Source organism: Gymnoscopelus microlampas (genome assembly GCF_963454915.1).
Source record: "Gymnoscopelus microlampas genome assembly, chromosome: 12".
In the NCBI taxonomy this organism is placed as follows: Eukaryota; Metazoa; Chordata; class Actinopteri; order Myctophiformes; family Myctophidae; genus Gymnoscopelus; species Gymnoscopelus microlampas.
This window is the reverse complement of record NC_139949.1, coordinates 46800674-46813425: the sequence shown is the minus strand read 5'-3', so window position 1 is coordinate 46813425 and position 12752 is coordinate 46800674. Positions and strand designations below refer to the sequence as shown.

At 40.6% G+C, this 12752-nt stretch overlaps 2 protein-coding genes across 2 annotated transcripts in view; one reads left to right on the top strand and one right to left on the bottom strand.

Moving 5' to 3' along the window:
- Nucleotides 1–12752, bottom strand: part of LOC311057769 (nicotinamide N-methyltransferase-like) — a 344908-nt gene that overhangs the window by 235775 nt on the left and 96381 nt on the right. The window lies entirely within an intron of this gene.
- On the top strand, nucleotides 5031–9457 carry LOC311057385 (uncharacterized protein; the record flags this gene model as incomplete). Its single annotated transcript, XM_084074344.1, has 6 exons — nucleotides 5031–5157; nucleotides 6364–6631; nucleotides 7861–7962; nucleotides 8934–9032; nucleotides 9130–9233; nucleotides 9443–9457. The coding sequence occupies exons 2-6, from the start codon at nucleotides 6391–6393 to the stop codon at nucleotides 9455–9457; spliced, it is 561 nt and encodes a 186-aa protein (XP_083930470.1). The 5' UTR covers nucleotides 5031–5157; nucleotides 6364–6390.

Below are 12752 nucleotides of genomic sequence, written 5' to 3'. Positions count from 1 at the left end.
GAGGAGCTCCAGTGTGTGGCAGACTTAGAGTGGTGATAATGGCCTGCAAAGGTTGGCTTTACGGAAACACACACACCACAGCCAAGCTAATGAGCTCATTATACCGGATAGAATGTGACGCATACAATGGAGTATGAGAGAACGGAGTGGGGCTGAAAGTTTTAATATGATGTGTACGCAGTGGTGAAGAAGTACTCAGATACTTTACTTAAGTAAAAGTAGCAATACCACAATATTAAAATACTATGTTACAAGTAAAAGGCCGCAGTGTTCAAAATGTTACTTGAGTAAAAGTACAAAAGTATGGGCATCAAAATATACTTAAAGTACCAAAAGTAAAAGTGCTAAAATGTGTGAAAATAGCAGATCTACAAGCTCACAACGCGTCGCGACGCAACGCGTTGTGAGCTTGCATATCTGCTACTTTCAAATAGCCTATATAAAATAGGGCTAAAGTGGTTAATGTATGTTTTATACCGGTAATATCATATATTTTATATCTGCAAAGTAACTAGTAACTAAAGTTTTTTTTATTTGATATTCATTTTATCAGGCACGCCCCCTTCCTATACAAACCCATTGTAACTTCAAACTCCATTTCAATCAGGTTAGATACCTCGGAAACACCCGTCCTTGGTTCTGGTGACTGATATTGTCCTTCTAATACGTGAGGAGACCGTGTTTTTACAATATTTCTTTCTGAGGGTCCCTGGCACGAAACATTTTCAAATGGGGGTCCGTGGGCCAAATATATACATATCAATTTGGGGGTCCTTGGCACGAAAAAGTTGGAATACTACTGAGTTAGATAACAAGTTTCATATACAGTGCCATACTAAAGTACACATATGTGCGTGTCAAGCTGCTGCATGGCACCAGAAAAGGGAACTAGCGGGTTTGCACGTCCCACCCCCGTCCCCCCCGTCCCCCCCACAGAGCTCACACATAGATATGTGGCAAGAAGTGTGAACTTATAGCTTTAGCCCTCCCTGCATGAGAGAGCTGGACTCACTTTGGATACCAACGTAACCCATTTACACCTGAGGCACATTTTTAAAAACGCTTTCTAAATCCTAAATTAAGTTCTCTGGAAAAAGGGGTCTGAGTAAAGGGAAGTGGAAACCTCATACTGTATGTCCAAAACTGTTACTTTTCAGGATTCAAATTCAAAAGAATCAAAAGAAGCAGATACATTTACCCTTCAACTTATGGTTTATGCCCAAAATGACTGGATTCACAGGATTTGTAGCAATTGTAGAAATAATGTAATAGTCAAATTAATGTTCAATCATGTTCTAAACATGTGTACTTTACATGAATTAAGACCATTTTCCAAATATATATATATATTTTTATACATTTTGAACCAAAATGGTCTGGAAGGTGTCTTCCATAGTGCCCACTCTTCTTGTTACCAAATAATCATCTCCTGCATGTCACTATGAAGCAGCAGCATGTGCCTCTGATGTATTCTATAATTGTGTAAGATGGTGTCTATTTCTAGGCGTGTCTGTCTACACACCCGTGTGTATGTGTGTGTGTGTGTGTGTGTGTGTGTGTGTGTGTGTGTGTGTGTGTGTGTGTGTGTGTGTGTGTGTGTGTGTGTGTGTGTGTGTGTGTGTGTGTGTGTGTGTGTGTGTGTGTAACACATCTATTTGTGCCTCAGCTGCGCCTACACTACAGAAGATAAGGCCTGAAGTGCTACTTAGCATCTATGATTACAGCTCAACCCACACTTTGTCCTGCCATAAGATTCACACACACACACACACACACACACACACACGCACGCACGCACGCACACGCACGCACACGCACACGCACGCACAAACGCACGAACGCACACACACACACACACACGCGCGTGCATGCGCGGCCGGTCCGCGTGCACGCATAGCGTGCGCAAAATGTGTGGTTATTTTCCGGGGGGGGGGGGGGGGGGGGGGGGGCGTTTGTTACTGTAATGCGGTTAATTTGGTTAATTTGGTACCAAAAATGTACTCCATATAAAGTGAAGATGTCTTTTTTTTTGTTTTTTTTTGTGATGAGTTTGTCATGGGTGCTCTTCATTTCCCCTGGGTGCTTTATCCCCGAAGTACCCGCAGTATCGGCGCCCTTGCACACACAGACGCACGCAGGCACACACACACACACACACACACACACACACACACACACACACACACACACACACACACACACACACACACACACACACACACACACACACACACACACACACACACACACACACACATATATTTTCAGACCGATCCAACTACATTAGAAGGGGAAAATCAATGTGTGTGCCACAGAATCCTGCACAGCAATCAAATTTGGCCCAGCATGTGATTGGATTCTTTCTTCTCCTTTAGAACGTTTTTAGATATTTTAAACATTATAAGCCAAAAATGCCATGATCTGAAACCTCCCACATCAATCACATTTCAACGTGCTGCTTTTTTTCCACCTACGCACAACTTTTCCAAAATCATTCACATCCTGGCTCAGAAAAAAACGAGTCCATTTGTACCTCCAGGCTGGATTTCTTATTATCAAGTCTCTAAAGATTCTCCAGCTGGTCCAGAACACTGCTGCATGATATTGTGTTACTGATATTTCCCTCATATTAGCTTCACTGTACTGGCTGGCTATAAGATCTAGAATAGAAAAAACAATCCTCTTTGGCATTAGAGATTGAGCAATAAGCTTTTATTTATTTATTTTTTCATACGCAGGATTGGATGGTATCTAACAACATAAATATGATTTGTTTTGGTTTTCATTTGCCTCTCTAAGAAGGCAAAGGGCAGTGCCATATCCACCTCACCTGGTCGATCTGGACTTGCTTGCTAATGCCCCCCCCATGAATGTGTGCGCACACATTCATTCATACGCACGCACGCACACGCGCGCACGCACACACGCACGCACACACACACACACACACACACACACACACACACACACACACACACACACACACACACACACACACACACACACACACACACACACACACACACACACACACACACACACACACACACACACACACACACACACACACATGAAATCTTACACAAACACATTCTGGCCGTTCCACAAGTGTGCTTTTTTTAAAAGACCCTTTTGAATTTAGAATTGTACCTTTTATAGAATTGAAGTACATTGCTGGGTGTTTCAACTGTGGTGTATATTCATGTGTTGTCTTGTCTTGAATGTATGCATTGACCCGAGCAAAACGATTTTCCCTTGTGGATAATAAAGACATCTAATCTAATATAATATAATATAATATAATATAATATAATCTAACCTAACCACTGTTCTGCTGCAGTTTGTGGCTCAGACGGTTCTGTTTGATCAATGGAAACACTATTCCATGTGGTTTCAGGCCCACACTCTTCAATGCTACAATTCACAAATGCACTTATATTCCTCTGTGTTGCAGCGATTTGGGATTATACTATGCAATTCTATACTCCACTATACTGGATACATAATAATATAGGCTATACAATAAACATAATGATGAGATAGGTAGGTAGCAGTGGTGTAAAGTAACTACTGAGTGCATGTACAATGTTGAGGTATTTGTACTTTACTTGAGTATTTCCAATACTTTTACTTCTACTCCACTACATCTCAGAGGCAAATATTATACTTTTACTGCACTACAATTATTTTAAAACTGTAGTTACTAGTTATACTTTGTAGATTTTGATTATTACAAAACATACATAAACCGCTTCAGCCCTATACTGTATACATTTCGGCCATTTGAAAATAGCAGATCTACAAGCTCACAATTGTGAGCTTGTAGATCTGCTATTTTCAAAAGATGTTTATACATTTGAAAACTAGAAATGGGACATGCTGCCTTATGAGTACTTTTAGTTTTGGTACTTTAAGTACATTATGATGCCAATACTTTTGTACTTCTACTAAAGTACATTTTGAATTCCGGACTTTTACTTGTAACAGAGTGTTTCTATATTGCAGTATTGATACTTTAACTTAAGAAAGAAATGTGAGTACTTTTTCCATCACTGGTAGGTAGGTATAGGTAGGTAGATAAGATTATAAGTAAAAAATGATTTAACATCATTCAACTTTTATTTCATGCCTCTCACCAAAGTGGAGTACATGCATGGAATGGCAAAACAGGAACCACTTGAGTCACAGACTTCGGTAGGTCACCAGTTCAGTCTTAATTAGCAACCAACATGAAACTACTTTAAATAAAGTTACACTCGAAGGTTGCGGTGTGGAATGCAACGTGTTGGGTTGTTGTTGCTGGCACGCAGCCTTTACAAGAGGAAGTGAGAAGAACTGACATATAGGCCTACAAATTTGTAACACCACTGGTCTAGTGTCTTCCTTTATCAAATCATATTTTTTGACGACAGCTTGTGTGAAGCTCAATGTGCACGAATATTAATAGGACTCACTAAATTGCTCTCTCTCTCTCTCTCTCTCTCTCTCTCTCTCTCTCTCTCTCTCTCTCTCTCTCTCTCTCTCTCTCTCTCGTGTTCAGGAAATGTCAAGCCCTAGTGGTTTATAAGATTAGATGCTGAAAAACACACACACACGCACGCACGCACGCACGCACGCACGCACGCACGCACGCACGCACGCACGCACGCACGCACGCACGCACACACACACACACACACACACACACACACACACACACACACACACACACACACAGCCACTATACTGTCATCCCATTAGACTTCTGCGATGGAAGGTAGGCTGCAAAATCCGGCGTGTGTCAAAGAACCTCTGGCTCTGATAATTTACCCCTGATAATGACTTGTTAATAGATAATAATAATAATGATAATAATAGCTTGAATTTATGTAGCGCCTTTCATAAACCCAAGGACGCTTTACATCACAAACAATGAACAACCAACAAACAAACAATCAAACAAAAGAACAAACAATTATGCCATAAGCCTGAGAGAATAGCTGTCTATTCAAGGCAGCCTTAAAAGAGTCCAGTGTTGGAGCATGGCGAAGGCTGCGACACTGAAGGCTCTGTCCCCCAAGGTTCGCTTGGTTCGTTTGTTTTGGGGACAGAGAGGAGGTCCAAGTCTGTGGACCACAGGTTCCGTGACAGAGTGTGTTTATGGAGGAGGCCTGAGAGGTACTGTGGAGCTACAGGGCGTTTTGACATTTGTAGGTGAAGGAGGAATTTGTAATGGATGCGGAATATCTAGTCCTCGGATAAAATGCAACTTTTCATTTGCAATTTTCCGGTCCTCGAATTCACTAAGAGCATGGTCTATGTGTGGCTGAGCCATCAGGCACATTATTGCCTTCATAGGAGAAAGTGCCCTTTTTATGGCTACAAAATGTCTCTCTTTTATATATCTTTGGAGGCACCACAGTTGCTCTCTGCAGGTGTGAGCTTGGTTTTGAGTGACCAATATGAGGTGGTTACATGGCGGCTTTCCGACATGTCGCCTTTCCGACGTTAACGAACCTAACCCTCACCCTAACCCTAACCGCACGCGGAAGCCACTAGTCGGAGTGGCGAGATGTCGGCATGGAAGACTGTTACCTATGAGGTGACCTTTGTCCAAAACAGCCATTCAACACAAAGGCTAGGCTATGTTGTCTTGTTTTTCCCTCCTGATAAGCAGTGCTGTAAAGTAACTACGTACATTTACTGAAGTACAATTTTGAGGTACTTTTACTTTACTGGAGTATTTTCAATTTTCAGTACTTCTACTTCTACTCCGCTATACATCTCAGAGGCAAATATTGCACTTTTACTCCACTACAATTATTTGAAAACTTTAGTTACTAGTTACTTTGCAGATATCAATTATTATATCACGAAACACAAATTAACCATTTTTGCCCTATTCTATACCTAGGCTATTTGAAAATAGCCGATCTACAAGCTCACAATCGCAACGCGTTGTGAGCTTGTAGATCTGCTATTTTCAAACATTTTAGTACTTTTACTTTTGGTACTTCAAGTACATTTTGATCCCAATACTTTTAGACTTTTACTCAAGTAACATTTTGAACACAGGCTTTTTAAAATTATTTTTACACAGTAGTATTGCTACTTTTACTCAAGTAAAATAGCTGAGGTACTTTTTCCACCACTGCTGATAAGTCTGGTTTTAGGGTATAACTGGCGTGCTCAACTCAAAAGTCTTGTCATCAGCAAATCATCTCAAATAAGTAACACTTTTTAACAGACAGCAGCGGAAGGAAACGGCCCTAGATGTCTATCTTATGCACGTCACACCACAAAAAGTGTGAACTTTCTGGGTTCTGTTGATAAGCTTTTTAACAGTTAAATCTTCCTCATTTGTGACTTCTGTTTACCAACCAGTCGTACAGCGACTGCACGTTTGTATAGATGGACTACAGTCGGATGACCGAGGACGTGTACGCCAAGCCAGACCTGACCAAAAAGGTCAGATATGGCCGAGGTCAGGGGAAGTTGGAGGTGGAGGTAGAGATGGAGAAGAGAGGAGAGGAGGAAGACAGAGGTGAGAGGGAGGAGAGGATGGTAGACATCTACGTCTCTGCAGACGCCCCTGACCCGGGGCCCCAGAGGGAGCCTGTACAGCAGCACACGGCACAAGTGCAGAACGGAGGTAAAAACCAGTGATGTACATGTACTCAAGTACTGTACTTAAGTACAATTTTGAATTTATTTTTACTTTACTACTGGAGTATTTACTTTTACTTCTCTCCACCACATCTCAGAGGCAAATATCGTACTTTTACTCCACTACAATTATTTGAAAACTTTAGTTACTAGTTACTTTGTAGGTTTTGATTATTATTAGAAAACATACATTAATCCGTTCAGCCCTAAATATATTTCGGGCATTTGAAAATAGCCGATCTACAAGCTCACAATGCGTCGCATTGTGAGCTTGTAGATCTGCTATTTTCAAATGGAGTTTTACACATTTTATACATTTGAAAAATTTTGAAATGGAACATTCTGCATAATGAGTACTTTCTACTTTTGGTACCTTAAGTACATTTTGGTTCCAATACTTTTGCACTTTTACTCAAGTACATTTTGAATTCCGGACTTTTACTTGTAACAGAGCATTTCATTGCTTCTGCTACAGCTAAGGTTTCCTCATGAATTCCGCACTGAAGGGACAGTGGACTTATTCTACTGAAGGAATCGTTCTGAATGACCAACCAAGCAGAGAGAGAGTTCAACAACTTTTCAAATGAACATTGTTGTTTTATTGGTCGTTTTTAATGGGACATTTGCATTTATTCACATACAATAGGATTTGCCACAATTTCCATGTGCACTGAATTGTGTGACCTACAAAAAAAGAACTTTGAAGAAGCAATACCTTAAAGATTTTAAGCATTGTGTATGTCATGATTGAAAATAAGTATTGTATAGTTGTCTTGAGGTAATGATGAATTGTGAAGGGGTAATGAATGTCTTGAACTGCTCTATATGTAAATTGTCATGAGATAACCTTTGTTCTGACTTAGCGATATAAATCAAATTGACTTGACTTGAATTCACCTCAAAAATGATGTATTTCTGACAAAAGGCAAGCCAAATCGCAGAGATGGAAAGACAAAGCACTATCAATTGACTTTTGAGGCTCTGCCTCTGTCATCTTTAGCAAGATAACACCCACAAACTGAAAATACTCTTTTTGTAAATTGCTGTTACGTTGATATAATTTTTTCAGTTGAGTACATCAGTTACTTGTAATAATCTGTAATAAAGCGTAAACAACTTCTTAAAATGTTTCACTTATTTTAAATGTCTTATTTTGGAAAACTCTTGAAACCCTCTCAAGTATCCTCATAGGTTTGTCTTTCTTGTGATTTTCAGGCGCTGGTGGGTCAAAGAAGGATCGTTCCAAAGAAGCTGCCGGGTGCCTGGGCCTGCTGTGTCTGATCATACTGGCTATCATCATTGGCCTGATCATACACCGTGAGTGTCATTCTATAAACAATATCTTATCTTTACCTGTTATATTTGTTTCCAAAACTAGTGTTGATGGCTGTTGCTCAAAATACTTTGGGCCTTATTGTGGGGCAGGTGGATTGACGTGATGCAGCGGATGGGCGAATTGAAACTTTCTGTAGTTTAAGTGCCATGCATGGATAATATTGAAGCCATACTATCTATATCAGTTACTCCTTTATAAAAGGCTTTCTGATCAGTCAACTAGATTGATTATTATACTGCCGGGGTATGTTTGAATCATCGATGCACATCATTGAAACATTTCTCAAGTTTAAAACAGGGAGCAGACACGTATGGAGGCTTTTGCCTTTCATAATCCAGTTTATCAAAAAGCATACAGAGAGCGTAGTTAGCGTACCAACCCCATTTTATAGACATTTTAATGACAGGTACGCATGGACACAAAAATGACTGCTGTGTGGACCTCTAAGTCTGTGGGTCCATATGTCCATGTGGACTCTGACCATCCTGCTAAGAGGTCATTTTGTGGATCATGTCTTTCCATGTTTATAAGTGAATATGAGATGAGGTTTACCACGAGAAATATTTTTCATAGGACCAGTGCCAGATCTATTAACTGTATATACTATTTTCCCAAGTTATTTTGACATCATCTGCTATTGAGGACTCTATTTGAAGGGCTGTAGATTGTTTGATTCTGCACCTCCCACACAAGGACATTAGTTTGATTGTGGGAGAGATGTACATTTCTGAGGCTATTTGTCTATGACACTGTGTGACATGCATTACAGTAGCCTGACACTCTGCCTGAATTTTCATTTCGTTTCACTCCATTATTCATGTTAATAAGTTTAAGTTTTAGTTTAGTGGGTTCGCATTTCACCAAAATAGGGCCCCTGGTCTCAGAACAAAGTTGCATGTAAAACTCATCATCAGTTTGTTGATTGTCTATTTTTTTTTGTTCTTAATTAAAGAGAAAATCAACAACAAAAACAAACTGGCCAAAGACAAAGAGAAGACCAGATGTGAGAGCATGACTGCAGAGCGAGATGATCTGAAGAGGATTCTTTCTGGTCAGTGAGAACCTCACTGTTTATTACAGTATATATAATATTGTTCTCCATTTGTCATGAATCTGAGTATTTTCTAATTGTATTCTCTTGTTATTAGCAATATGTGGATTGCAGGAATCTGCCGAGGAGACCAGTGAGAAGAGCAGACAATACTGTAAAGACAAACAATCTGACCTGATGGTCATACAAGGCAAAGAACAGGTACTGTGTGTGTGTGTGTGTGTGTGTGTGTGTGTGTGTGTGTGTGTGTGTGTGTGTGTGTGTGTGTGTGTGTGTGTGTGTGTGTGTGTGTGTGTGTGTGTGTGTGTGTGTGTGTGTGTGTGTGTGTGTGTGTGTGTGTGTGTGTGTGTGTGTTACAGTACATTTCACTTGGTGGAGACGCATAATATGTTGTACAGTTTGTACTGCAGTGCAGTAATCAGTAGTTTGTTTCTGTCCAGGACTTTATTGACTGGTTAAACCGTACACTGAGGGACAAACACTGTACTACAACAACAACAACAACAACCCCAACAATGTAAGACTTATTTTTATTTCCCCTTCATTCTTCTCTTGTTCACCTCAACAAACATATTTTAAGTACAGTATCTTTGCTACATTTTTCTAAATGGTGTTAAATGCTATAATCAAATATAAATCAACCACCCTGTCAATAAGACAATTACACCTGTTGTCTAATTCATTATCCAGTTAATTAGAATATCATGTGAGGTCATGATATAAAAGAATAAAGATTTAGAACAAAAGATCATTGTATATGTATTGTAATTAATTCAGTGTTTATACTTTTTCAGGGATGATGAGGAGGAGGATGGTGGTGGTATTGAAACAAAGAAGAAGAATCAACCCAAATAGTGGATCGAATGTCAGATGGTTTTCTGAAACTAACCACTGGGTCTGTGAAAGTTATCAAACTGATCACTGATCAGTTAGCTGGTGTGTTGGTACAGCTACAGTACATCAGTGGCTCTCAACCTTTTTAGGCCGCGGCCCCCCAAAATAATCATAATTGAACTGGGGACCCCCCATCCTGACAAGCACTTGGAATTGTAGTCCGAGTTGAGGCATTACATTTAATTTGACTCAGTTCCACAGATAAATGTTGTGAAAAAAATAGCCAATCTACAAGCTCACAACGCCTCACAACACGAGGCGTTGTGAGCTTGTAGATTGGTTGTAGATTTCTTAAATTATTTGATAATTTGGCCAATGTTTGACCAGTTTTTATAGTATCGTTTGTTACTTTTGATGCAGTAATGGCTTCTTTATTTTCTTTCTTTTAAATATTAGAGGTATTAAAAAGGCCTTAAAAATCCTTAAACTTTCACTTCAGTGACTTCACTGTCATCTGGGGACCCCCCTGGGGACCCCCCAAAAAATCAGACCCACAGGTTGAGAACCACTGCGGTACATGATCAGTGTGCTTGCAAGGTAGTTCATCCAGAGAAAACGGTTTCTGCAATTCGCAAAAGATGTTGAAGCATTGCGTATTTTAATGCCAAAACATTGTGTCTAGATGTGGATCATGTTAATTTAATCCTAGATTATTTCCTTTTTCAATGTACCGATAAATCTGGCCACTGGCTCGGTTAGAGCCTCGCTCAGGGAAACCTGCTGATGCTGTGCCTGCCTTGCAACGATGAGATGCAACCTATCAGTTGTTTGCAGAAATGCATGGAAGGTAAATTTTCTTCTGGAGATTGGGTTGGGTGGTTTGGGTGTTTGCTTTGGTTTGTATCTGCTTTGCAATTCTACGCAATATGCACTATATAGTACGTTACGTTATATGTTTACGTTAAGTTACCTCACGTTACCTTACGTTATGTTACTATGCATAATCTATATTTTATTCATGTTGTTAAAGGGGAACCTAGAATGTGCAGAACATGAATCTAGCCATCTGTTACATTTTAAAGATCAATAAAGTGTGTTGTTGCATTCTGTGTGTTGTATTTGATCTCGAACTGGTTGAGAAAGAAAACATATTGACCACAAATGACTGACCGTACTGCAAGTAAATAACATTTTTACTGCTCCCGTTTCGGCTACAATGGGAAAACATGACACAGGCTGACTAAACAAACGATTTAAACGGGTTTTTCAACCCCGTCCCAAAAAGTTTGCTCTCTGCAAAAGCCTCAAACATCTGTAGGTTTCAGGGACTAGCTTTACTTTTTGGATATGATGTGTCGAAAAAGATGATCCACAGTACGTTTGGACGGACTCTACTGTACCTCTGCCGTTAACCACTACAGTGGGACCTAATCTCAGAGCTATATAGCGGAGGGAGAGGTTCCAAATGGGGCTGGGGGGTGCAGTCAGGAGTTAAGTGTATAGAGGATATGCGTGTGACATCATCATCAGACCCGGAAGTTATGCAGGAATGCCTACTGAGTGTCAAAAAAATACTTTCTGGCCTTGACAGCCCATGCATCCAAACAGAAAAGTAAAATCTGATTGCATTAAACAACATTAAACAATGTTAAACTCATTTTGCATGTTTCTTTGCCACTCGATTTGCCACTCGATCTGCCATTCACTTTAAGCATGCGCATATCCTCTATTGCTCAGGGACGCGTCAGGGACACCTCGCTCTACACATTGCCGCAGCCAGGAATTGAACCTGGACTGGGACATTTTGCTTTCCGACCGTTGCCAAATCCCCATGTGCACTGATTGCTCTTTTTGCTACTAACTGTTGGCCTGGTGGTGTGTGTGTGGGTGCATTTGAGCCAATCCTGTAGCATCTAGGAGCAGAGAGCAGATCAGCCACTGAGAAAAGTGCCTGGAGAGTTGAGACAAGCTCCAGTCATGTGGAAATAATCTGGTTGAAGTGGAGGATGCTGCTCTTATGTCTGGTGAACTGCTGTGTTCTGTCACACGTACTCTACATGCGCACACACGTACGCACGCACGCACGTACTCTACATGCGCACACACGTACGCACGCACGCACGTACGTACGCACGCGCAAACACACACACGCACACGCGCACACGCGCACACACACACACACACACACACACACACACACACACACACACACACACACACACACACACACACACACACATGTTTGCATTAGCCCACCATACTTGTGAGGACATCAACATTTTAAGACAGTGATTTTATGAATGCCAGTTTTTTGTTTCTTTTGACAGTTTTTAACCATAAGCCTAAAGCCGGAAAATAGCCGATCTACAAGCCCACAACGTTGTGGAATTGTAGATCGGCTATTTTTTTTTTGTCGGTGCACGACACAAATAATCATATTTGAACTGGGGACCCCCTCACTTGTTTGACTCGGTTCCACAGATAAATATTGTGAAAATAGCAGTTTGCGAGAGCTTGTAAATCTGCTATTTTCAAACGTTTGCCTCTTTCTTATATTATTTGACTATTTGGCCGATGTTTAACCAGTTTTTACTGTATCGTTTTTTGATTACTTTAGATGCAGTAATGGTCTTTTTTACTTTTCTTTCTTATGTATTAAAATATTTTAAAAGTCCTTAAAATGTCACTTCACTATCACCTGCTAGGGGACCTCCCAAAATCATGTGGGGACCCCCCTGGGGGTCCCGACACACAGGTTGAGAACCACTGGTCTACTTGTGGGGACATTTTGTCCCACACACGCATTCACGAACACACACACACGCACGCACGCACGCATGCACGCACGCACGCACGCACACACACACTCACACTAATCTCTTCTCT